Below are 26,897 nucleotides of genomic sequence, written 5' to 3'. Positions count from 1 at the left end.
CTCTAAAAACGCCCTCACGCATCTTACAATCCGGCTGGCCGTGTGTCTCCGGAGGACAGAGGACAGAGGACAGAGGACGGAGAAACATCGCGCCCCCGTCATTTTCAGGGCCGTGCAATGGGAAGACGGATGGACTCGTTCAAACGTGACAGCGTGACAGAGTGCTAATCCTGGAAAACCAGGGTGCAGCACCAGGGGGAGAATGCCGACGCTGCGTCTCCGACGGACGACGGATTCCGTGTCTCCAGACTCGCCGTCCGGCACCGTGCAAAGTGGACGGCTGGACGTTCATTACACATCCAGATTAATTAGTGCCCCCACTATCACAGGAAGAAGAGGGGGGGGGACGATCGCCTCCAGGAATCCTGTTTGTACGCAGTACGTACTTCTAAAAAACAGACCGACTGACCGAGGACCAGTTCAGCACCAAGACAGAGACATTGGGGACTGAGGAGGACAAGTCCATCAATGACTGCGGAGATGTTTTTTAAAGTTTAAATTCTCATTTGAAATGATTTGTTTTGCGGAAATGACGGTTAAAAGAGGTCTCAGACACAACATATCTGTGTTTTCATCTCCCATCTGTTCATTTATCTGCAATGTGTGGCAAAAAAAAGGAGATAAAAGGATTGAATCAAGGCACTAAAAAATAAAACGCATTCAAGGCAAAATGCATATATTCAAATTTGATTAAAAAAAAGGTTTCTTGGGTCAAGAAACAACAACACAAATCATATTAAGCAAAAGGCAGAACTGAGCTGTATCTCTTGAACGATTGCATTTGCCATAAGAGATGAATTCACTGTGACTCTGAATAAGATGAGAGGAACAAACCGAGTGGAGGGAACAATTGAACAAACCAGAGAGCACCAAAAATACACCAAACAACGACCAATTGTTGTGTAGGTGTCGGTAATTAAGCAGCCGAGTGGGCAACTCAGCCGTTTCAGAGAACCGGCATCACCTCATCATGTCTGTTCATAGCACACGGGATCCGCTCTCGCGTGAAAACGTGGCTGCGCGCTCTCGCTTTGGCACCAAAGGGTCGGATCTCGATCTCGCCGCCTGGATGTGAACTCGACAAAACGTAGAAGCTGAGACCAGAGAGGGAAGGACATGGAGAGGAAGAGGTGGAGGCCTCCACATCCTGTGAGTCGCTCCTGAATAGTCACCGAATTATGAATCATCAAATCAAGGCCGTCACTTTCACACCGGAGCCGCCAACCACTACTGCAGCTTTCCACCAGCTGTTCAATGCCTTGCTCAAAATGACACACGTTTGACCGGGCCTTCGTCGTGTGTCCGAGGGATCCTCCCCTGCTCATTTTAATTTGGTGTGTGCAAGCTCTAATTTATTCATGCAGAAATCGATCAATTCCTTTCATCGTGAGTGAGAAAAATAGTCAGAAAACCACCTGGCTCCCCATCACAGGCCCAAGATTCAAACCAGAAGCCTTCAAAACAAAAGCTCAACATTAGAACCAGCAGACTTCCCCTCATGTTACTTTGCATCACGTGTCATTTAGCTGAGGCTTTTATCCAAAGCGACTCACACCAAGCATTACAACACATGCCTTGCATTTCACCTGGGTGGGGGGGTGGGGGGCGGATCCATTCTGCATTCCCCTATTTTTTAATAAGTTACCTGTGGGTTTGCTAATTGGAAATAGGAATGCTACACTTAACTCATTACACGCCCCCCCCCCCCCCCCAAAAAAAACACATTTTTCAATTTAGGATATTTCTCATTCCAAATTGCCTTTCGTCCGGTGCACGCGCGCCGCGCGCGTCCGATGTGTGGAGGAGGGTCCAGCTCTCTGGTCGTTGGTTCGGATCCCGCGGATCAGCGCGAGACTTCGCTCAGAAATAATCACGCCCAAATAACAATTGCCTTAGAAAGTCGTTTTTTCTCTCTCTCACCTCTTTCTCGTGGTTGTGAGAAGGGTTTCGCCTGCACGCGCGTCCTCGGCGCTGCTCTGATGAAGATGAGGAGGAGGATGTTCGCGTTGGTTGGTTGGATGACGTGTTGTTGTTGTTGTTGTTGTTGTTGTTTTAAACTGAAGTGTCCCCGGTCAGCAGCCTGCTGGAGGCTGCGGAGGGGAGCTGAGCTCAGCCGGATGCTCGGCTCCTTTCTGGCCGCATCCTGCAGGCTCTCCTCTCCTCTCCTTTCACTCAAATAGGGCTCCGTCACGTGACCAGCGACCGACGCGCGCCCGGCTCCTCCTCCACACACGAAAAAAAAAAAAGCACCAAATAGTGCTGCAGCTTACTGAGCAGGTCTTAATAGCAAACAGATCTACCTGTCATGGAATTTGCAAAATGATTTGTTTAAAGATGCATTCAGAAAAAGATGCATTTAAAAAAAACAACAACAACAACCTGCTAATTGAGTGTTCTTTATTTATGGAAAGAAAGAAACCATCCAAAACCTCAAATTTCATTCATTTAGAGTTCAGGGATATGTGTTTTTTGGCTCCTTCAAAGCCTCCTCCATCATCCGCGGGCTCCGTGTCCATCGCTGATTGTTGTTTGGCTCTATTTCCCCTCCGGCGCGGCTGGGGTGAAGGATTTGATGTACGGCTGCGTGGATCCAGCCGGGTTACATTTTCCCAACAGGGTAATGGATAAAAGCGCTGCGCCTCATCCATTAAGGCAGAGAGGTAGATTTAGAAATAATGGTTCGAAACATAAATGGTTATATTTGAGATTGAATAGAGTGGATATGAGTGTTCCATGTCGTTCTTCAGCAAAATCAACTGTGTATTGTCATAAACCTTCATCGACATTAAGACATTAAGCCCAGCTGGACGTCGTGCCCCCTCCCTGCTTTCTCCACTATTATGAAGCCTCGTCTGTGTGTGGTGATGAGACCAAACCAGCTGTGTGTAAAAAAAAAGGCTCCATTAATTCACTTGTTCATCCCTGCTCTCGTGTTACTTCACACACACAAAATACCAGTGAATTCCACGCAGAAAGGAATATAGATTTTAATTTGAGGAAAGAAACAAGCACTGATATCAAAACAGTTCTCTGCCCACTTTACACAAGTATAAACTTTACAGTGGGGCTAGAACACAGTCAGTGGATCACCAAAAAGTGTGACCAATCTGCCTTTTAAATGGTGAATATCAACAGTATGTTTTTAAGATGAATTAAAAGCCAGAAGGAGTTGAGGCAGAAGTCTTCTTTTTGACTTCATTTCTTTTCATTTCCAAACAGCCTGCAGCAGTTCAGAGCATCTCTTGTAACAGCATTATTGGTGCTGCATTTGCATGGAGTGAGGCTTCACTGTCTGTGGCCCCCTCTGGCCCCCTAAATAGGAGGTCATTGTCCTGCCAATCACTGTATGGATTACAGGCTTTAGAGGGAATCCATGCCGCCTCTCTGGACGGTGGATTTAAAGACTCTGAGAGCATTTGTCTTTGTTTCAGATTAGATGAGCCGTTAAACCTCTGCCCATATTGACCCCACTGTTACTTGTGTTAGTTAAAGTAACTTGTGTTGATTAAGGAAACAGAGGATAAGTAATGCTGTGACAGGTGCAGTTATGGGGGCTTATTTACTAAAGATCTGAACTGAAGAACACAATATAGTGCATTTCAAGACCCTCGTTGCCCTTACATTGCTCAATGACCATGGAGGCTGCATCCGAGAGGTGCACATTTGGTTCCTCTTATTCCCGTGAGTTCAAAGGTCAGTCAGCGGTTGTGTTGTGCGACGTCTCGTTGGTCCGAGCCCAAACGCGGGACGGATATTGACTTTTTGGAACACCCTAAAGCCAATCGAAAGCAATCCCCTCCTCTCGTCCGTCTCACTTGTCGTTAGCGGCGAGGTTATTACATTTCTGTGGCCTCGGAAAATTCAATTTCAGAAATCATATTGCAGCATTCAGAGCACGGGCCGCGCTTAAGGACGAATGTCGTTTCGGTTGTAAGTTGCCAAAGAAGAAAAACACTTAAGGTCCAGTTGGTTTGCTCTCAGTGGGGGCAGAAGGCAGAAGGATTCAGCTTTGGGCTTCGACTGGACCCGTTTTAGAACAAAGAGACAGGTTTTATGGATAAACGCCTCTAATGTATAGCAATTTAATTAAATAAATAGCTTCAAATGATATTAGAATGGCAGGAGGCCCCCACTGGTTGCTCCTGACGTATCGCTGCAGAGGGTCATTTGTCATCTCTGCGCCGCGTGACACCGAAGGACTCGCTCCGCGGGGGCCTCGTGAGGACCGGAGGCGGAGCTCTGACATCAGTGAACCGGGCCGATGCGAGGGCACGGGGGTGGAGGGGGGGCAGAGAGGCGGAATTGGTTATTCAGACGGTGGCTTCACACTGCGCGGACATGTTCGGCCGGGGAAATGTCACCGTGGTGTGACGCTCCGTCTCGGAGAGAGAGAGAGAGAGAGAGGGGGGGCTAAAGAAGGGGGGGGGGGGGGGGGTATGGTGGTGATTTGTGTACAACGTGGCGTTTTTTTGCGTCTTGGATGAGTCAGTTGGCCTACTTTTAAGTATAAATTGTACATTTTGCTGCTTCAATGTTACAAAAAATAACATTTGATGCCATGTTGAATCCAGTGGTTGCAAAAGAAAATCAGAAAATATTAAGCCACAGCAACTACACTGTTAGCATAGGACAACGGCAGGAAAACACCATCGGTGACCTAATCTGCCCAACAAAAAGCTCACTAATTCATTCCATCTTTTTATTTAATGAACAGAACATATATCAAAAGCTGCAAATATTTAAACTAATCCACCTATTTTCACCACTCTTTTCCTGCTGTATTTATGCTAAGCTAGGCTAAGCATCATTTTGCTGCAATTCATTGTGATGCGTATAGATTGTACCTTCTCATACAACTCCGTTTTAGGAACCATTAACAGGGTTAAAATGATTGTCGGAGATAAAAAAAAAAAAAATCAATCAGAATCCGACAGGAAGTTCATCCATGACCTCATGGAGCCTGCAGTCAGTTCCCATCCCAGACACGTCCCACATTACCAGCGTAATCGATCCATTTGAGTGATCCTCATCCGGGTGACTGCTCCCCTGCTGAGAACAGCACGAGGAGCTTCCGCATGGACACAGGCTGCACACGCGTTGCCCCCCGCGGGGGGGGGGGGGGGCCTCCTCTCACGGCGTGCGGGGCGGCGGATGTCATCAGCACGCGCTCTAATTGGAAAACATGATTTACCACAAAAAAAAAAATACCTTTTCATTTCATAAATCAAAGGTAATTGCTCGTTTCTCCCGTTAGTCACGGCTGCGTGTGGAGGGCCATTGAGTCACACTTTATTTGAGTCGATGAGAGCGGAGGGGGGGGGGGGGGGGGGGGCGGTGGTCGAGTAACAGTCGCGCCCCCCCGCCCCCACTCTGCATGGGCTTCCGATATTTGAAGTATTATCTGTTGTTTGGAAAAAGCACTTCAAACCAGGGGGTTCGGGTTCGGTGGGGGTGGGGGGGCAATTGTGGGACCAGCTTCCACAGACAGTTTCTCATGAGGCAAGAGTGAGAGCGACAGTGTGCTTCTTCAATAGTAACCAGCGTGCCGTTGTATTCTTATATTCTTATATTGTTCTACTGATTTGTGTGGTTTGCACAATAAAGACACAAATCTACCTTCATGAGGATTAGATTAGTTAGTGATTAGTGAGAAAAAGCTCAGCTGCTGCTGTGATGACGGCCATGAGCAATGTGCAGCCATAATTGTGTTGTTCGGGGTTTATATGAAAACAGTTTTTATATTATTATTATTATACGTTATTACATTAAGCGGCCATTTGCCACGCTACATCTTCTGATCGGATCAAATCACGGATTCTCTGTGTAAAACCTTCTTTGGTGCTGGAAGAACCTTTGTTCAGGCTTTTTTCAAGAGGCTCCTTTATTCTTTTCTTCTGCTGCTGCGTCTGCTGCTGGGATCGATGGAAACCAGTTTGATCTCGGTGCTGGTGTAACCACCCACAGCATTACGGTTGGATGCCTGTGAGATAAGAGCCTCCATCAGATTTTCGGTGAGCAGGTGGGTGGAGGGAGGGAGGGAGGGAGGGAGGGAGGCAGTAGGAAGGTGGGCTGGTGCACTATTGGTTGGTATGATGAAGGTCAGGACTAAATCATGGTGCACACTAAATGCATTGATTTATTCATTTAATATCCTACACTTCTTTAAACAGTTTATTGTTCGTTGGGGGGGGGGGGGGGGGGTTTGGAGTCAGACATCGCAGACAGCAGATCGCAGAGACCCGGAATCTGAACCCATCGGTCATCGTGCGAAGGTGATGTTAATGAATCCTGTTCTTTCGACTCCAACTCTAGTCCCGAAATGAGCGTAGCACCTTTCCACTGGAGGCTCATCCGTCCATCACAACGAGTTTCGTGTCAGACAATCCAAAAATCCACTTGATTAAATCCACGTTCTTCGCTTGTTTCACTTGCTGAAGATGTCACCAGCTTATGAGCAATGATCATCTGTTAATAAGGAATGCTACAAGGACCCATAGTGGTTGTAGTGGTTCAGACGGGATGTGGATGCCACGTCAGGGGCAATCAGGGCTTATGCATGTTTTTTTTAACAAAGGAAACGTTGAGGTCACAGCTGGTTCCAGATTCTGACTTCCAAAACGGTTTTACCTCACTGTTTTTTTAGATAAAAATGTAATTGTTAGAATAATGTTCTACCTTTAGTACGACAGAGAGTCTGTGCTCCTTCACTTAGAGGCACACGGTGTTCTGGGTCATCTGATTAACAAGAGTTTGTGCGTCGATGTTTATTCGAGGTCGACTACCAGCACCTGGGTCCCCACCCCCCCCCGAGCCCCCCCTCCCTGTTTAAGCAAGTTCATCTTACAACTATGTATTCCTGCTCCGAAGAAGGAAGAAAACCTTTGAGCCGGATTGGCACATGACTTGTATGTGTGCAAACATTAAACGTCCTGTTTGATGATTTTACATTGGTGTCGAGTGAGAATTTTCTATCTAACAGTAATTGAAGTAAAATGTACAGTCATTTAAATCTTCGTCCTTTAAATATAGTCTAAAACATCAACAATTTCATGACCACCCAAAAGCATTTAGTCCATCGTCTCCATCTTTAATTTATGGTCCAGGCTGAACGGTGGATTTTTTCTGCCCTTTTGTTTCTCTTACGTATAACGTAACGGACTGCAGTAAACTGCACGATGACAAACTGTATATTATAATGCATCTCCTCCTGCATCGTCTTCAGCCTCCTCTTCCTCCCTTTTTGTGCTTCGCAGTGCCTCTGACGTGCTGAACATCGGTAATTATGTTGCAGAGAGACCTCGGCTAATTGCAGCTTTCTGCCGTTTTTATGAAATGAGATGCAAAGAATATTGTTTTGTGTGTGTAGTGGGGGGGTGGGGGGGGGGCGGGGGGTGGATTATGCTGTCAGCTAAGTGTAGCACCGCATCCACTACATGCTGAGCGTGACCCCAAAATAAATAAAACACATGATTAAAGAAACGCTCTATAATTAGAATTGTCACTACCTCTTACAATCTACTTTGAACATTTCGCAGCGCATTTGCATTTCTAGCATTTAGTTCCCCCCCCCCCCCCCCCCTTCCCATCAGCGGGGTGCAGTTTCATTGAACTTCACACCAAGTCCCAGGTTTGAATTTAAGCGGCTTTATCCAGTTCGTCAGGGTGACAGGAAGTCTTTATTCGGGTGGTTTCCCCTCAGTCCCCCCCCCCCCCTCGTGGCGTCTGAAGATCCCGATTTTTTTCTTCAGCGCCGGCTGAGCTGAGCTACAAACCCACCGAGGGTCTCCTGGGGTCCCGGCTGACGGGGCGCAGGATGCAGAATCCAGGCCAGCGCTGCTGAATTATTCATGTTCCTGCCTCCATTCCGCTCTGCAGTGCTTTCACCGACACCCCCCCCTGAAAGTGTGAATGAGGGATTTCTGACCCTCCCCTTAACGCAGAACATCATGATGACCAAAAGCATTGAAGCTTCTTAGATTGGTCTGAAGCTCAGCCAGGAGGTTTGCTTCCTTTGACGTGTGAAGGTGGGAAGGTGGGAAGGTGCACACAGTGAGAGAGGGAAGGCTCCAGATGTGTCTGACCTTAGAGGGTGTGGATCTGCTCGAGGGAACACTCGTACTTGTTACTTCTCATCAGCCTCTTTCCAAATGTCAAAACTGCTTTTCACCTCGCGGACGCGGCGCTTTCTCGACTGTACACCTCCAACGGTTCGGCGCCAGGCCCGGCTAATGAGAATTGGTTTGGCTTTCCGTGTGCATTAGATTCCCGGGGTGAGGGGGGGGGGGGGGGTTGGACCTTTGTTAGGACGTCTCCCCGCAAGCCCCCCGGGCCTCATGTTGAGCTCCCCAGCAGGGAGCTGAAGAGAGGGAATTATAATAAATTATAGATCGTGTTTCCCGTTTCCTGTTCCCCGGTCGGCGTTCTTTCCTCCAACCCTCAACGCGATTGTCTCCCCCCCCCCCCCCAACCTTGTAACCATGACGACGAAGGCCCCCTCGATGGAGTGAGTAGTTTTTCTCTTTGTCTGTGTGAGTCCATGAACCACACGTACTGCAGCACTCCTACACGTACCACAGAACAGGAGAGAACTACTGAGTGAGTGCTGCTACTCACACGGATTTTGTCTTTTAATTCGGGGGACTTTGTTTTGCTCCTCCTCCTTTATTCTGACCTCATCACCTCTCTCTCTCTCTCTCTCTCTCTCTCTCTCTCTCTCCTTCTCCTCCACTGTCTTCATCTCAAAGTTCACTCTGCTGTCGTGTCGCTCACTCCGTCAGTCCTGAATGTCTCGAGCTGTCACAGTTTGTTAGTGTGTCAGAAATAATTACTCAAGACAGAAAATGGTTAACAGCATGTTCTTGGGTGTTTGTGGCACACTCTCCGTGTGTGTGTGTGTGTGTGTGTGTGTGTGTGTGTGTGTGTGTGCGTGCGTGTGTGTCTTCATTTTGCTTTTGGAGATTTACACTTTCTTGCCCTTGTTGATGCTTAAAGCAGTAATAAGAACTTATATATATCGGTCAGAATCAAGCTCGAGGCAGAGGTTAGCATAACAGCTGATAACTAATACATAACTAGAAAGTTAACTTAATTCAAATATTAAAAAAAAAATGTAAATGACCTCGTCGACTTAATTACGTTAAAATTAAAAAGGAAACAAGTTGAAGTCTCCTTGGGTTAACCCCAATTAAAATGTTTTTTTGTGTTAAAATGTGAATAGTAACGCTCCAGTCAGCTTGGCTCATCACAAAGAGTCCACGTCACTTCCAAGCAGACGAGAAGGTAACTTCTGGAAGTGGATTTTAATCTTCTCATATTATTCTTACTCCTTTCCTCTCGGTCCATGTCTGGTACAAACGTGTTTTCGTCCCTTTTCTTTGGGCCTGATTAATTGCTGCCTTTAGATCCATTTGTCTCTAAACCCGTTGTTGTTTGTTCTCGAGCTGAAGCCACTGGAGCTTGTGTCACTTTTAGGATTTCACGTCTTTAGTCTCCATGTGATACGCTGTGGTTGGAATAGCCGTGAGGAGAGTCGCGACTGCGATTATTGATATTTGAGCGTGAAAAATAGCTGCACTGTGACCCGGTGTTCCCGACTGAACGCAAGCTGCCATCTTCTAAAGCAGAATTTCAGGCTCCAGGTTCTTTCTAAGGGCTTTTCGTCTTTTCTTTTAACTTATATTCAATCACATTCTATTTGTGTAGCCCGACTTGCAATATCGGGGATGGGAGAAAAAAAAAAGAAGAAATCAAAGCGGGATCCTTCTCCGAGGATGGTGCAAATCGATGTGAGCAGAACCATTAATTGGTTTTTTACTTTCTACAGACTGACACATGAGATTGTGGTATTCTGAGGGGACACTTTGTTTTCAAAGGTTTTAAATGGATTTCAAATCAGTTTAATAGCAGCAAAATTCAGAAATACTTCATCCTGTCAATGTATTGTTCTGTTCTAGAAACACAGAGTGAGTCTCAGTGTTAAACTGAGCTTTGACCTCCGACACAATGAAACACAGTTAAAGGTGTAGAGAAACCAGCAGGGCTTCACTGCTCTAAAGGAGCTGTACCTTCATCTTATTACTATTTTTCCACAGTGTTCCACTTTGATGAAGCTGCTGTCAAGGACACATGTGAAATCCCTTTGGAGTCTTGAGCTCGGTGCTGACGGCAGAGAGACAGAGAGGCGCAAAGAGCACCCATAGATGGTATCAGCACCGGGGGGGGGGGAGGGTAAGAAACAACAACAACAACAACAACAACAACAACAACAACGGGAGGCCTCAGCTGCACGGCCCCGACCGGGAGGGGAATCCGATACCGACTGTGCACGTGTCCCCCATGCAGAAGCATTACGTGCAGACGTGTTGATTCATGGTTACTGATGGCAACGCTTTAAACGAAGTCCCACTGTGGAGTAAAACTATTCCCTCCATAGTGTCACTGCGCGGTGAAGGCTTCTGCTGGAGGCCTCCAGGGGGCGCCAGGAGGGCCGGGTGGGAAGCTACTGCAGGTTCAGAGACCCAACACGGCACAGCTCTTCATAATGTACCCGAGTACCATGAAGAGAACCTTCATTGGGGGGCTTAGTATTGTAGTTGTGGCAGTTGGAAAAACTGAAAGAGGCAAATTAGTGAACGGTTTCAGTTTTACGTAACAGACGTTCTAAATGTACGACGACATGATGACTTAATCAGATTCCTCCAGGTGGGGGGTGGGGGGGGTGATGTCCAGTCCCCTTTAAAACCACCCGTCCATCAGCCTTAAATGCAGAGCAGCTTCCCCCCGGAGAACACAGGGGTCACACAGGGGTCACACAGGGGTCACACAGAGGTCACACAGAGGTCACACAGGGGTCAGACATCACATCTCAAAGCCTTTTTCAGGTTGGCAGATGATCCCATCCTGCTCACACAGGAGCGCCCACCCACACAGTGGTCTGAGGTCAGAGGTCACACTCCGATCTCATGGTGAGACTGCGATACTCCTGCTGGAGTCAGCACGCCTGCCCCCTCACATGTGCACACGTGCGGATGTGTAGATGTGTATTTGCATTGATTTCATCTCATTTTCATCACCTGAGCCCGAGATGTGAGTCCGTCTCACGTGGACCAGAAAGACATGAATAAGACATCAGCTGCAGCTGCTTGCTATTGATTTGCAGCCTCGTTGCATAAATGAACGAATCCACATCCCAGTTGGTTCAAAGCTTTACGGTGATTTTCATTCGTGCAGGTTCATATACAAAGCTCATCCTGTGAAGACGTAGCGTTGAACCTTTCAACGTCATAACTTCCCTGTGATGAGTTAAAGGTGCAACATGCTGTTTGATAATGTGAGAAGTAAGAGCTAAGCACCCACTAGCGACAACAAGGCGTTATTCCCCCCCCCCCCCCGCACAAACCTGCAGTCCAAAGCAAGGGCATTTTTCTTTAATTCTCTCAGTCCAAACGTTGTTTTTTCAGGCGCTGCGTTTTACACCTTTAAACTAAAAAACGAGACGTCTTGTATTTGGACGTATAGAATAAATCTTGGATTCAGTGGTTCTGAAGAAGCATCTTCAAACACTCCTTTGAAGCAGCGAATCACATCTGGTCACTCAGACAGTGAATGAAATAAAGAACCACAGTCAATTTATATTGAAGTTTGAGTTCTTTACTTTTTTTTGCAGTTCAACCTTAATTTGTTGAAAGGGTTTTGAGAGCCAGGATTATGCAACGTGTTCCTGTGAATTATTCAGCAAGGTCAAAATGTTTTGCGAGGGTCTTACAGTGTTTTTTGTTGGTTTTACATCTAAAGCGTCTTCACGTCTTCTTTGTCTGATGAAAGCAACGACGGCCACTTGACAGTGACTGAAGATGTTCATCATTTAAACCAAGTCGACGATGCGTCAGACTGTTTTCTGGGGGTTGTGCAGCCCCCCCCTCCCCCCCCACGTAAAGTACTGCATGGATGCACTTAATTCTGACAAAAAGTGACGAAACGTGGAAATCTGTATGAATTGTTTCTTTTATTCAGTATTGAACCACTTACAAAGGGCGGTTTAAGCATTCAGAACATCATCCATCTTAATTCATACCTCTAATATCCAATAGAACCACACACGCAGATATGTCATTGTTACAAACATTAGACTATTCTCTGTGCACTAAAACATGTAAATACAGAATTTAAAATCTAAATATTAAATTATACGTTTCTTGAGGTATAAAATCAAAAGGGAACAGTAGTAAGTCTGGAAGCTAAAAGAATAGAGATGTACAGTTCTAACCAATTCATTTATCTACCGAAAAAAAAAAGGTCACTTAAAAGTTCAACATTTGATCAACTCGGAGAGTGTAGTGTGTTTGATATTTACATCGCGGCTCCGTTTAAAGGTCAACCGCCCGAGTGCATCGTACACAGAACACGGGCTGGATAAGAGCTTTGGGACGACATCGCTCGGTGCCATTTTTACAATTTGCTGGTGAAGAAGGTGAAAGAAGATAGAACAAAGCCACACAAACGCACAGAGTGGCTCTTTGAGGGGAGGCGATCCATCAGAGGACAACATATGGATGCTCTGTATACAGTAATTAAAATTATGGAATGATGAAAGGAGATTTACGAATTCGGATGCACATCCTCATTTGACCATTGACGTGGTGTCAGATGTGAACAAATGACGCCATGTCACACATTTCCATATTAAAAACATTAGTCAGTCAGACTCTCGTCAGTAACAAAGGTTCCACACTGCGAGCACAAAAAGGAAATGACAAAGAGAAAGAATAAAGTGCTGCTTAAAAAAAAGGTAACTTTCCTCAAACAACGCATTAAAAGAAGAACGCGGGTCGGTGAAGTGACGCAGCAGTGAAGCTCGACGGCGTGTTTCTCACCGGCTCCTGAACACACAGAACGTTCCGGTTCTGTTGTTTTTTGGGTTCAGCGGCTGCTGGAGCGATGGATTCATTCTATTAGCGATTTCATCAACTGTTCTGCTAAAGAGGGAGTAAAAATACATGGATGGTGGATGAATTTCGTGGTGCACAGGAATCAATCTGACGATTAAAGGAGTAAAATCCAGCGAGAGCAGAAGTAACACCGTTGTACTAATTGTTAAGCAGAAACCCCCCCAGCGGGGGCAAGGATATCACAGTTTGTGCACTCAGTAACTTAACACGCTCCACATAAGGTCTCCCAGCTCCATGGAGCAGCGGGAGCTTTTTTTAAGGGCAGGGCCCCATCTGGTGGGGGGGGGACGTCGGTGCAGCATCCACAGTCCACTACAGTGATGCAGCATTACAGTGAGAAAAAAACATTTAGCATTTAGCACAGTGAACTCACCTCTACAGCAGCGGGTCTCTTAAACCAGATAGTAACAAACTAACGTTATGGTTATATTTATATATATATATAAATATATATAGATTCAGTGAAAATGGAAAAAAAGATTTTTAAAAAAGGTTGTTTTTTTCCTTCTTCAAAATCACTTTGAAATCTTAAAAATCTTCCCCGTCTATCTGCGGCGGCCCTCCCCACACCGGGGGCGACACGGTGCCCATTGAGAGATTGTTTCTGTGTGCCGCGAGGTGGGGACGTCATCTAGGGGAGGGGGGGGGGGGGGCGGAGAATCACCAAGGCTGCAAGTTTTGCTAAAAAAATTAAAATAAAAAAAAAATGCCCGAAATGTGGTGACAGCGTGAAAGTTATTCTACCAGTGGGTGCGTCTACTTCTAGTTAGTAGATTCTTCTCGGGGGGGAGTGGGGGGGGGGGGGGGGGGGGGACCTCCTCGGCCCGAGAAGGGAAGTCTGTTAGAAGTTGGGACCTCAGTCCCTCAGAGCTGAGAGTCGGCTCCCAGGCTGTTGAGCTCCTCCGGCGAGTGCTTCGCCGCCGCGCCGCCGCCGCCCGTCTGCCGGAAGGCGGTGGCGATCTCGTCAAACGTCCGGCCCTTGGTCTCCGGCACTTTGAAGAAGGTGAAGACGAAGAAGCCCAGCAGCAGGACGGCGAAGATGATGAAGACGTAGCCCTCACATACAGCCTGTGGAGGAGGGATAAGAGGAGAGGGGCGTGGCAACGTGGGAATGATTAAAAAGCCAATGGATTCAGTCAGTGATTCTTAAATGAAATACATAATACATAAAAGTTTTATTACTCCATATTATTTATTAATTACATTCTTTTTTTCTCCATTTTTTTCTGTAGTAAAAGTAATAGTTATTTTTGTGTTTCACCTGGCTCAAGCCTTTCAAATTATTATTATAATAATATTTAACTTCATCTGTTCCAAGAATTGTTGTTTGTGAAGGTTTACATTCAGGTAATAAATACATCCTTGTGATGATCACTGAATCAGGTTTTTGCTTGTTAAACTTTAATTTAATTATTTTATTTAGTCAATGAATACAAATCCGACCTTGAGTAATATCAATTAGTTCATCCAAGACAGTGTTCATATTACATTACACTATTATATAACGGATTGTTCATCAAAAGTTGGGCCCCAAGGTCAAAAAGGTTAAGAACCCCCGCTTTATGTCATTGTGAAATGATGTGTACTAGGGAAAGCTTATTCATGTGTTTACTTTAAATGAATGTATTTATTCAATTGAAGTCAAATTCTGTCCCATTTGTGATTAATAGTAAATTATGCAGCGGTTTTCAGAAAACTTCCATTTCCTGAGAAGTCACTCACCACCACATACTGGAAGCCCATTCCCACGATGAAGTTGGCGGTCCAGTTGGAGAAGCCGGCCACGGCGAAGGCGGCGGGCCTGGGGCCCTGCGAGAAGAGCTCTGCCACGATGAACCAGGGGATGGGACCCGGCCCGATCTCAAAGAACGCCACGAAGCCGAAGATGGCCACGATGCTCACGTACGACATCCACTTCACCTGCTCCTACAACACCAGAGGACAAGCGGGGGGGGGGGGGGGGTGTTAGATAGCGGAGTTTGGCTCACCGGGAACCCCCGGCGCCTACATCACCTGGAGGGGCACCTACCTGCAGAACCACAGCGATGGTCATTAAGACGGCGGAGCCGGCCATTCCCAGCAGCCCCATCATGTGCAGAGACCTGCGCCCTGCGCGCTCCACGACAAAGAGCTGCAGGGGGGGGGGGGGGGGGGGGGGGGCACCAAGGAGAAGAACAAGGTCAGTGCTGCAGAGAGATGCACCTGGATGCAGCATGCCTGCTGCACATGAATAATTCCAAAAAAATACTACTATTTACTATTTAACCACGATTAATCGCATTTATGTCATAGTTAACTCAGAATTAATTAGAATTAATCTCACATTTTGAGCTATTCAAACAGTTTTTTTCCATATTTATTCTTCGTTTTAATGCTCCTATCAACATAGTGAAGTGGATTGTCTCTCTTTATGCAAATGTTTTATTTTACCGAAAAACAACAAATGATAAAGTGCACATTTGAGGTAAACTCAGCCTGTAGTGCAGTTAAATTTAATATTGTATTTTTTCAAAGTTTGCCGTGAACAAAGCAGTCAGGCCTCTGATTTCAGAAACAATGAACTGTAACAGTGAGGTTACCAATGAAAGGTGAGCTACTACTTCTTTGCTTTCAGCAGCTACTCAAACAGACAACAACAGTCATCCACCCCCCTCCCAAAATAAATAGATGCATTTTAAAAGGTTAATCTCTCAATATTGAAATGGACAACGTTAAAATGGGTTTGTCGTCGTTAATCGCGCGTTTAACTGACAGCTCTAGAAAACATCTCGCAGAGAGACATCAATAACGTTTATTAACAATGTTTTCATCAGACTTTTTAGTATTTTCCCCACAACAACCCGTTACTCACCGACACCACGGTGAAGGCCGTGTTGACCACACCGGCGCCGATGGTGGCGTAGACGGGCTGCTGGACTCCGGCTTTCTCAAAGATACTTGTGGAGTAGTAGAAAACCTAAGAAGGACAAACACAAAGACGTGAGGCGGGCGTGTTTTATTGTCTGATGGAGCTTTGTGTGCCCGAGCACCTCGGTAGGGGGGAGGGGAGGAGATGTTTTAGAGTGGACTCCCACAGCGGGACAACGTCTTATGGTGGACACTCACGGCGTTGATGCCAGACAGCTGCTGCGAGAGCTGCAGGACCACGGCGATCAGCAGCGGCTGGCGGTAGAGCGGCGAGCGGAAGAGCTCAAAGATGGTCACCTTCTTCTCCCTCATCATCTGCCGGCTCTCCTCCTTCATCTCCTGCATGTCGGCGCTCACGTCGCTGGTGCCTCTGAGCTTCTTCAACGCTGGCGTGAAGGGAGAGAAGCGCGTCAACTCCACACGCGGCACTTTGTCACAGATGTTGCAGGGATACAGCAGAGTGCGTGTGTGTGTGTGTGTGTGTGTGTGTGTGTGTGCGTGCGAGGACCCACCGGCCTTCGCCCTGTTCTCCTCGTTCTTGTTGATCAGCAGGAAGCGGGGGCTCTTGGGGCAGAAGGGCAGCAGGATGCACTGCGCCACCGCCGGCACGACGGTGAAGCCCAAGAGGAGCGGCCACAGGTCGTCGTTGCCCATGATGGCCTCCATGCCGAAGACCTGAGGCGCCACACAGGACACAGAGTGAGCACAATGGCGCGCCGGGGGGCGGGGGGGGACTTTTACAACCGGACGGCGTTCCTCGCACCTGCGCGACCAGGATGCCGACGACGATGCCCAGCTGGTGGAAGGTGCCCAGGGCGCCGCGCAGGGCCGTCGGGGAGACCTCGCCCACGTACATGGGCACGAAGCCCGTGGAGAGGCCCGAGTAGAGGCCCACCACGAAGCGCCCGGCGATCAGCATCTCCCACGAGCTCGCCATCTTGGAGAAGCCCATCAGAGTGGCGGCGATGAAGGCCAGGACGTTGGCCATGAGCATTGAGTTCCTCCTGCAGGCCGAGGACGATCAAACAAACATTCAATGCAATTTCTTTTTGAAGAACAACGGGGGTTCTAGTCAGATCAAAGAGTGCTGTCGCTTTAACTATTAATCAACTCTCCGACTCCACAACTCTGATTTTTTGCATTCCTTCACAAATAAAGTTATTATACATTATAGAACTCAAATGTGGAATGGGTTTTACTTTCACTTCACCTTCCGAAGCGGTTGACGAAGAGTCCGACGGAGAAGGACCCCAACATGCCTCCCACAGAAAAGATGGAGACGGAGGTGGACCAGATGCCCGTGAGGGATTCCTTGCTGATGGGCTCCTGGTAGCGTTGGAACCACGTCTCATTGATGTACTTCTCAATGACCTGCCGCGAGGAGAAGGTTCTCTCTTAGTGGACTGGCGCCGCGTGGCCAGCTGATGGCAGTGTGACCGTTACCATGAAGTCTTAAGAGCCCACACGGCCTGTGTGGGTCACAGTGACACTTCTCATGTGATCCATGACGCCCCCCCCCCCCTCCTCTCATAAGCCAATGTCAGCTGCCCGCCGAGCACGTGGAGATAAGGCGGCTATCTTAAGGGCTTCCCCGTGGAAGAGGGATATTTTTGGGGCGACGCCGTGACGCTGTTGACACACGGACTGGTTCATCTCGACTATCAGCTGTCCCACAACACACACCTCCTTCAGGAGAGCTCTCGCTGAACGCAGAGCTTAAAATGTGGTATTTTGATTCTGTAAGTATATTGCTCTACAACTTGTGCTTGAACTCTCCAAATATGGGCGTAGCTTCGTGCCACAGTATAACAACTGATGGCTCTCATAGCGTGTGGATTTGTTTATCTACAGTAATGAATTGACATAAGGGTGTGTGTGTGTGTGTGTGTGTGTGAGAGAGAGGGTTACGGATACGGACGGTAAATGTTATATGTGTGTGTGATGAAACCCGTTCTGCTCTTAACCCTTTAAGACAACAATAATTAGTATTACAATGATTCCTATGATGTAATAATTGCTTTTTAAAGCCACTATACGGGTCCAGTAGCAGCCGGATTCCAGACCTCATTCTCAAAGAGAATCAACGAGGTGAAACCAAACGTCGTGGGCCGTTTTCCATCACAACACGACTCCAGTCACACAGTGACTCTCTCACCAACTCAGCTGGCTGATGGGGAAGAAAAGTCCTGGTCTTGTTTCCCTCTGTGAACGGGCGGAGCGGCTCTGACCGCAGTGACCACAGTGACCACAGTGACCACAGCGACCACAGCGACTCCCTCACAGCGAGAGAAAAGGACTTTTACATTTGGGGCTTTTGGTCCTTCCACTTGTAGTCTGTCCTAGAGATGGTCTGTCCCACAGGAAGTCCCGTTTGAGTAGCAGTATTTCAGAGATGTTCTCCTCCCGTTGGCCATGAACACGTAGAAAATAAACATTGAGGAATAAACTTCTCTGCAGGACAAGAAAGATGTAGAAACTAACCCAGGAGATGTTTCCCAGGATGAAACCACTGTAAACAACACACGACTCTTTGCCTAAATGTCCATACAAGGGAGTTATTTGCTCGGGGAGGGTGGGGGGGGGGTGGGGGGGGGGGGGGGATGGGGCCCTCGCCGGCGCGTATCTAAATCGGGGCCCGACCTGCGTCACAGCGACATCGCCTTTATCGCCACACAAAAAGATGCGTTTGTGAAATAACAGCCTCTGAAGTGGCACTGAAGTGATGAGGGATCGGGAGCCGGTGTTGGGTGACTGGTCATCAGCGTCTGTGTGTGTGTGTCTGTGTGTGTGTGCGTGTGTGAGTGCGTGCGTGTGTGTATGTGTGTGTGTGTGTGACAGAGGCTGAGTGTTGGGAAAAGGGGATAAAGAGCCAAGAGGGCAGCTTCACAGTGGCCCAGTGTGTAGCAGACCACTTACCACCCCCCCCCCCCCCCCCCCCAACCCCCAACCCCCCCTCACAGAGTACTCCTGAGCTGAGCTGCAGCAAAATGCTGGATTAAAACATAATGAAAGATCGGTAAATCTCTGTTGCCCAACAGCGAGTGCGGTCTGCAGCGATTACTCAACGGTTCCCGTTATTTGGGTCATTTTATTGAGCAAGACGGATCGAACCTTTGTCCCACCGAGCTTTTTACAACGTGAGCATTTGCTCATTTATGTAACTGCAAACCACAGTAAATATCTTACAGTTCTGGACCCGTTGGACCTTCTGAAGAACTACATTTAACTGGTTAAAATGTAGTAAAATGTAATTTTCCCTGTTTTCACAATCCAAGGGTGGATTTCACAATTTGTGTAAAAGTCCTCTTCCCTCTTCTCCTGCTCCCTCGTGAAGAAAGAGGTTTCATCTTTGACTGAGGCCCTTGTTTCTGCCAATGAGCGAATGTGTGTCGCTGTCTCGGTGGGGAGGGGGGGGGGGGGGGGTTGTGACGCCTCAGCGTACCTGAGAGGTGACTTAAAGAATAAAAGGCCGCCTGGCGACACACCTGTGACCTGTGCCCGGACAGCTGTGTCACCACGGGGTGTGTCCACAATCCACAGGAAATGAGTGTCTCGGGCCGACCTGTCTGCCCATAAAAAGTCCACATATAGTGTGTCCACATATTTTTATATTTCATTTCACCTCCTCTGAGCTTCCTGGTACAGCTTTTCTCAGCGTGTGTCTTTGCTCTGGCCAAAGATACGGTTCATATGTGACACACCTTTAAGAAAGAGATATGTGTGTGTGTGTGTGTGTGTGTGTGTGTGTGCATATACATCGTGTTTTTTGTTGTTTTTAGGCACTTTCTGGAACGTTGTCCACTAAAATAAAAGTTAAAGCTAAGCTGAACTAAACCCCAAATAAACATTGAACTCACCTTTTGAGGGGCATTAATGACTCCGGTGTTGTAGCCGAACTGCAGGGAGCCAATCACAGCGGCTCCCACGCTCAGCATCAGCGTGAACGTCACTTTCTGCAAGACAACAGGAAGCAGAGGAAGACTCAGTCAGAGACCAGTTTGACCAGTTCGACCACAGCGGAGAGAAAGTGGAGCTTTGCTGCCAGCAGCATGACCTGCAGCTTTTACCGGTTTTATCTGAACTACAAACTCAAACTACGAAGAAATGGAGTCGATGCCGGTTCTTGTGGAACAAGGCGTGTCTCGGGCCCGTTGTGCACTGGACTCAATAAAATGTTCAGGCCAATTTGACCCTCACCGTGTGTATTCATGACCTGCACAACGAAAGCACACTTCTTCATGACCACAAATACACATGAAGATGTGTTGGTGAAGCCACCTGAGAGACACTGGTGTGTAGCTGGGACACCTGTTTCCTGCTTCCTGGGTCGTTGGTCAGGTCTGAGCAGACGTAACCGCGGGAACCTGGCTCCTTGGATGTTATTGTCTGCGTTCCCGTTATTGCAGAGACTACTTGATCCCAGTGGAGCCCAGTGGATTACTACAGATTCTCCTCATACCAAAACGTTAATAAACCACAGTGCAATTTTTTTGTTGCTCACTCAAACCTGGCATCACAAAAACAAGCGGGAAACGCTGGCAGTGATAAAGCACGTACTTCATGTACTTCATGAGTGTGCATTAATCCCCCCGAAAAGCACACAAACCTCAGGTTAAACGGAGCGTAAACAGCAGAGGAGCCGCTTGCTATTTCCATCTTTCGTATCACACGGTCAGCCACCCCCCCCCCCCCGTGTCCGGATGATGATCGGCGCTCAGACTTTTGGAATCAAACCCAGCTTTGTCCCCCCACCCCCAGTGATTTACACCTAAGAACTATGTTATGGCAACAGAAGACCTGACCTTTTCTTCTTGTATCATATGCAGACAATACGAGCATGAACATCGGTGGTAAAGGATGCACATCAAACTAACTTTTGGAGCAAAATGCTCCTTAATGTTCACTTAATGTTCACTTAATGTTCACTTAATGTTCACACATGTGTGCCGTGTGTGTTGTGGGCAGAAAAAGTACGATGGGTCTGGTTCCTTCCTTTAGACTATGAGGCTAAATAGCTGCTTGAATTTTCATTTAAGCTCCTGGAGAAAAAGACAAACACAGGAACTGCCCCCCCCCCCACACACACACACACACATTAAATTAAAAAACAATAATCCTTTTTCATGCTCTTCTGCAATGTCACCAAAGTGCATGGTGCAGGCACAGCGTCTGTTCCTGCCCTGCATGAGAAAGAGGAGGAGAAACTTCACGCGAGCCCCAACTGAAGACCCGCCTCCATCTCTGCACCAATAGGGACACGTTTTGTGAGGTGGCAGCGTCTCTACGTGACAGATCAGTACACACACACACCACACACACACACACACACACAAACCCGCTTTTCTACTTTTTTTGAATTGGCCCCTTAAAGGAGCCGGACGCTGTGGCGTCTTTCTGCAGAGGGTGATTCCAGGGGAACTAGACGCTGCTCACGGCTGCAGTTAACAGCTACCAGCTGCTTTTTTTTTTTTTTTAAACTGCAAGCAGAGAGATCCGCTCCCGACTGGTAGAAAATAACAATTGACCATTTACCAGCCGCCTGTCAAAGCCACCTCGAGGAGTGGCACGACACCCTCCCTGAGCACCACTTCAGCTCAAACACACAGATTATGAGCGTGGAGGTGATCACTGTGCAGACAAGGTGAGTCTGAGAGTTCCTTGGAAACGAGGACGAGGAGCAGCGGCAGCACTTTATGCGACATTCCTTTTTCAGAGAAGCCATGCCACACCCCAAAGAACTATTTCATGATCACAGCTTGGAGAAGCCGGACCTTCTTTCCTGCTCCCTGGGCTCCAGGTTCCCCGCGAGGCCTCCTTCCTTCAGCTCACGCCTCTGAAACAGCGCTGGGGGGTCATTAAGCGAACCAAAAGGGCGCCACGAGCTCAGAGCGCATCACACGAGAAGCACTTTGCTGCAACTGTTACAAATGTCCCCAAACATTTATTACATGTTATTACATTACATGTTATTTACCTGACGTGCATTGCATTATAACCCGTGCATTATAAAGTGTTAACTTATCTACAAGAGGGATGATTATAAATAGTTTGTAGTGTAATTATGCCATTATCATTTAAACAACTATTAAATCAGTAGACGCTAGGTTCTAAGAAAAAGGGTTAATTTATTGTAGTTAACGGAGGTTTGGAGAGATTTACGGATATTTTGAGTTAGAATCACAAGGTTTGAGGTTACTTAGAATTCACTAACGATTCCGTCTGCGCAGCTCTCTGCGACTTCTGTTCTTCTCCCAGATTTTACCTTTAAATCAAGGAGGTAAAAAAACAAAAAGACAGCGTTAAAAACTGCTGTTTTACTACAGACGAACCCACTGAACCTCACCAGCATCCTGCAGACCAACATTTCCTCAAAGCGAGTCAACGCACAGTGACGCAGCTGCATTTCCACAACAGGAAACAACAACAACAACAAACATCTGGAAACTATGGTGTGTGTGTGTGTAACGTGGACATATCTGTCCAATCATTGGATATGATATATATATATATATATATATATATACACATTAACTCTGTCTGCGGCAGCTTTGCTTTGCTCTGCAGCTCTGGAGTCTCTCTGCTTTTATTACCCAGCAGCCAGTTCTCCTGTTCAACAGTAAACACTTGTTTATCGACTGTGAAATAGACGACAGAGAGACAAACAGGAAACGGGGCGGGTTTTTTTACTGGCCAACACGAGAAGAGAAGCCAAACTACTTGTGAACTGTCCTTACAGACAACAAGAGGTTCCTGCATCAGCAGTTCTCTCAAATGTGAATATCTGGTATCTTCAACTTGATCAGACAGTGCTGTTAAAAATACTCCATTATGAATGAAAAATACAACAACATAAAAAAGTAAAAATACTACTTAAATACAGGTACTTCCAGCCTTCAGGTTTGTTCCACAAAGTGTCTGTGTTGCTATTTTTCCCTTCCAGCATTCAACACACATCAGCTGTAGTGGCTCTGGGCCTAAAGGAAGACGTTGTCCACGTGATGAATGTTAACTCAGTTTGTGACTCATAGTACCCAGAAGTAAGAAGTATTGCGTCACTGTTTGATGGAGGCGCCTACGTTACTGCAGCCACGTCCCTCTGATCCTCCGCTGACGTCTGGGGGGGAAAACAATACGTCCTCCGGCGGCGCTCAGCTTTAAAGGGCAGCGTCTCCAAAAGGAGGGGGGACATCTTCTTAAACATCACCCTCAAAGCCCAGGTACTATGAATGGGGAAAGCCTGATTATTTCTCGGCCTAACTATAGTTACTGTCATTCGTACTTTAGAATATTTATATTTGGCCACTTGGTTCTACTGAAATGGTCTCTTCTGCTAAAAAGAAAGTAAAAAAAACTGAATAAATAACATAAACACTGCAGCAGTGTTCTAATGTGTCCCCCGGGTTCTGGTCCAATGTACTCATGTGCAGCGGAGGCTTTCTCTGAAGGGGGACACAGTACATGGGATCGGCATATTTGCCTATGGAAACATAAACAAATACATGCAAAAGCGGCTTGAATGTGAGACCATGAAATTGTTTAATCATCTCCTGGTCATCGTTGTCCAAACAGCGTAGAAGCAACCCATCTCGTTCCTCCGTATGTGCATCGCATCCCGCGAGCAAACACAGGCCTCATCGGGTCAGAGAGCGTCAGGCACAGCGGGGGGGGGGGGGGGGGGCGTGGAACGCGGGGGGTTAAAAACCAGGTTCGGGGGAGTTCTGATGAGCTAATTTCCCTGCCTCCAGAAGCAAATTCGTCTCAATTAGAAAAACACCGGCGGGACCCTCTGATCGCAACTTTTATGCAGCAAGGCCTCATTAGAACACGGCTGACCGTCCCAGCGTGAGAGGCGCTGGAGGAGGGGGGTGGGTTGGCAGGGGGCAGCGGACGGAGGGGAATTAAACCCGTACCATTAAGTCCGTACAATGGAGTCCCGAATTAAAATACCTGTGCTGCTTAGTGGCTGTTTCTGTTCCAAACAGAGCGGGTCAACTTTGTGCTTGACCCCGATTACGATTCTCATTCTTTTGTTTGTGCGAATGAGAGCACCGAGGTGGGATCTCCACACAACAGCTCGCTGTGGGCGGGAATTGAAGCTGCTGTTTGGCCAACACTGCGACGTCGTTAACAGGCTCTGCTCTGCCGGAAATGACTGTATTGTTGTTTAAATGCAGCCGGCGCTGGTGACACGTCGTGGTTTAACGGCCCGTAAACCCTGAAAGCTCAACGCGGGAGAGACACCTGACTGAAACACGGGTGGCTTTTCACACTTCTCTGTATTCGAGGCCCACGGGGCAGGAAGTCGACGTTCTACCAACGCTGGCTGCTGTCGTTTTTTGGGGAAGTTTGGACTCCGTCTGCCCATAAAGAGACAAACTGGGCCAGGTATGAAAAACCGTGACCACGAGACGTTAATAACCTCGCACGCTTAACCACAGTTTACCTAGCGGCTCAAAACAAAAGGAGGGAGTGAAGCGAGCAGCCGGGGAGGGAAAGGGTCAAGCCCCCCCACCTCCCCCTTTATAAACCCTCCCCCCACCTCCCCAGAGGGTGCAATACGCTTCCCTCCGTAGAGTCGCACTCCCTCTGGAGATCTGCTGTGTCCGTGTCACAGTGGAAACTGGGAACACAGAGGACTGTTTCCCATCAGGTCCACAACCAACCAACCCCCCCCCCCCCCCCGGTCCCCCTCCCCCCCTTGAGACCACAGTGTCGTGGTGACAGCTGAGGAAACATTCTCTGACCTCCGTGTCAGATTGGGCCGCCAATCGGGACTGATGGGGGGGGGGGGGGGGGGGGCTTTAGGGTTACGTGGTTCACTAAGCAGCGTGTCTTGCTTTTGTCCACAAGCAGAGGCTTAAATAATTACATTATATAATTACAATAATAAATCAATTGAATATAAACAGTAAGCTTTTAAAAACAGAACAATGGTTTACTTAACTTGGGGTGCAAGTATTCCACTCTGCAGATACTTTATGCTTAGAAAGAGGCGACAGCTACGACTGCTTCTTAATCATCATGATTATACTTTTTTTTTTACATAATTATACAGTGAGTTTGAAAATATGAGGCATTGCTATGGATTAGTAGGATTAAGATTGACGGATATTAGTGTAACAAAACCTCCAACAAAAGCATATTAATAACTAACCGACTAACAGATTCAAGCTTTACAAATGTGTTCTTTGTCTTGAATAATAAACTCTATACACACACACACATATATAATATATATATATATAGGAGTAATAGTTTTTATCTTATTTATTTCTGTCTCTGCTTCTTCCTCTTGGACCTAAACAAACTTTGTGAGGCTCTTAGCAAACTTCAGTCACGTTTTTTTTTTTTAAATTATTATTATTTTGTTTATTGCATAAAAAGAAGACGTAGGTGACGTAGCCGCGTCACGCCCACGGAAATGCTCATGATGCAAGCATGACGAAGCGTCTTATTAGCCCCTCTCACCGTGACGTAGAGAAAATAATGATTAACTCAAATGTACCGGATATTAATACACTATAACTATATAATAATTAATACATATGTATATGACAAAAAAAGTACTTTCTGATGTCGCCTTGTGAAGCGGTGGGCGTCAGTGTGACGTGAAGAAGTGTATCATGGGTAAAAAAAAGAAAAAACGTAAAAGTCGACAGCGTGGAAGGAGGAAAAAAACCGGGCACGTGCGACTCGACGGGTTTGACAGGACAGAAACACCTGTTTGCTGTAGAGAGAAAAGTCGCGGGAGGGGGGGGGGGGTGAGTATCTGAATGTATATCTACCTTCCCCGAGTCCATGGCTGAAGCTTCGGCGTCTTTGTCTTCCTGTTGGACGCAGGGACGGAGAGATGGCGTCTCCCGGGGGGGGGGGGGGGGTTCCACTCACAACTTCATCTCCGACGGGGTTTCTTGCTCCGTTTAAAGTGGCTTCAAACTTTAGTCGAGTGCTGGGTTTTTTCTGCGGGGTTGTGTTTTTTTGTTCTCTCCCCCTCTGTGTCTCTCCGTCTCTGTCCCTCCGCTTCGTGGACCAGGCGTAAAGTCTCTTCGGGGTGTCGTGTCCTCGTGCGGCTCTATGGAGACAGGAGGACGCTCCTCTGCTTCTCGATTATTATACCTGAAGGGTTTCTTTTCTCTTTTTTTTTCCGAGTCCGCCAATGAGGGAGCAAAAATGGTTTTACATCACAACACACGCTTTGTGGAAGGGGGAGGAGGAAGAGGGGGGAGGAGGAGGAGGACGTCTGCAAGCTACGAGGGGGAAGTATTTTATTCTTTACCTAAATAAGAGCATCAATGTAAAAAAAAAAAAAATGTACCAAAAGTTACAAGTACGCAGCTATTACGTCATATTTTTTTCATCACGCGGCCGGTTTTATTCAAAGCGACTTAAAATAAGTGCGTTTCAACCGCAGAGACACAAACCCAGAAGAACAACAAACACGAAAGTGCATTTTTCGTCAAATAAGCCGTTTCACAACTTGTTACAGATGTATTTAGAAGCCGATGTTTGGTCCAACACGTTTTATTTTACTTGCTCAGCTTGTAAGTCCTTGGTTATTTCTTTTTATTCCTTAGAACAAACGTCATATTAATATTACGTGTACACATTGGCCAAGTTATTGTTGAATTACCGAAATGCTGAAGCTTGTGGAAAATATAATAATTTATTTTTACTAAAATGTTGTTTTGGACAATTCAGTTGTATTATATTATATATGATTAATTGACCAACCTTTGTTTAGTTATCTTTTGAGTAAATAGATTAAAGTAAAGACCATACGTTGCAGACTACAGCACCAAAGTGAGAACAACACAGTAGAATATAACGTTTTGTTGAATTATTTTAAAGTTTTAAAATATGTACAGTATATGAAGGGCGTCCTTGTCTTGTCTCTTTAACAGTGGAATTGATATCAGTATGCTGTCTTTACAACCGATCATTAAGGTTTATACCTGGTCTACGAAGCCTATTAAAACACTGTAATTCACAATTTACCAGCTGTTTGTGAAGGGTGCTTTGTTTGAAAGTTGTTCCCATTTTGAT

At 46.9% G+C, this 26,897-nt stretch overlaps 2 protein-coding genes across 2 annotated transcripts in view; both read right to left on the bottom strand.

Moving 5' to 3' along the window:
- Positions 1–2,200, bottom strand: part of rap1gapb (RAP1 GTPase activating protein b) — a 40,628-nt gene extending 38,428 nt beyond the window's left edge. Inside the window, exon 1 of the mRNA XM_037490017.2 lies at positions 1,921–2,200. The gene's annotated coding sequence lies outside the window, so the exon portion shown is untranslated. The remainder of the gene's footprint in view (positions 1–1,920) is intronic.
- Positions 2,201–11,985: 9,785 nt separating this feature from the next.
- On the bottom strand, positions 11,986–26,055 carry slc2a1b (solute carrier family 2 member 1b). Its single transcript, XM_037490831.2, has 10 exons — positions 25,640–26,055; positions 19,712–19,807; positions 17,065–17,225; positions 16,618–16,858; positions 16,367–16,529; positions 16,053–16,240; positions 15,799–15,903; positions 14,977–15,078; positions 14,670–14,873; positions 11,986–14,015 (listed from the first exon to the last, which is right to left on the bottom strand). Exons 1-10 carry the CDS (start codon positions 25,652–25,654, stop codon positions 13,812–13,814), a joined length of 1,479 nt encoding a protein of 492 aa, XP_037346728.2. The 5' UTR covers positions 25,655–26,055; the 3' UTR covers positions 11,986–13,811.
- Positions 26,056–26,897: the final 842 nt, after the last annotated feature.

Source organism: Pungitius pungitius, chromosome 8 (genome assembly GCF_949316345.1).
Source record: "Pungitius pungitius chromosome 8, fPunPun2.1, whole genome shotgun sequence".
Taxonomy (NCBI): domain Eukaryota; kingdom Metazoa; phylum Chordata; class Actinopteri; order Perciformes; family Gasterosteidae; genus Pungitius; species Pungitius pungitius.
The sequence above is the reverse complement of the archived record's forward strand: the minus strand, read 5'-3'. Positions and strand labels throughout refer to the sequence as shown.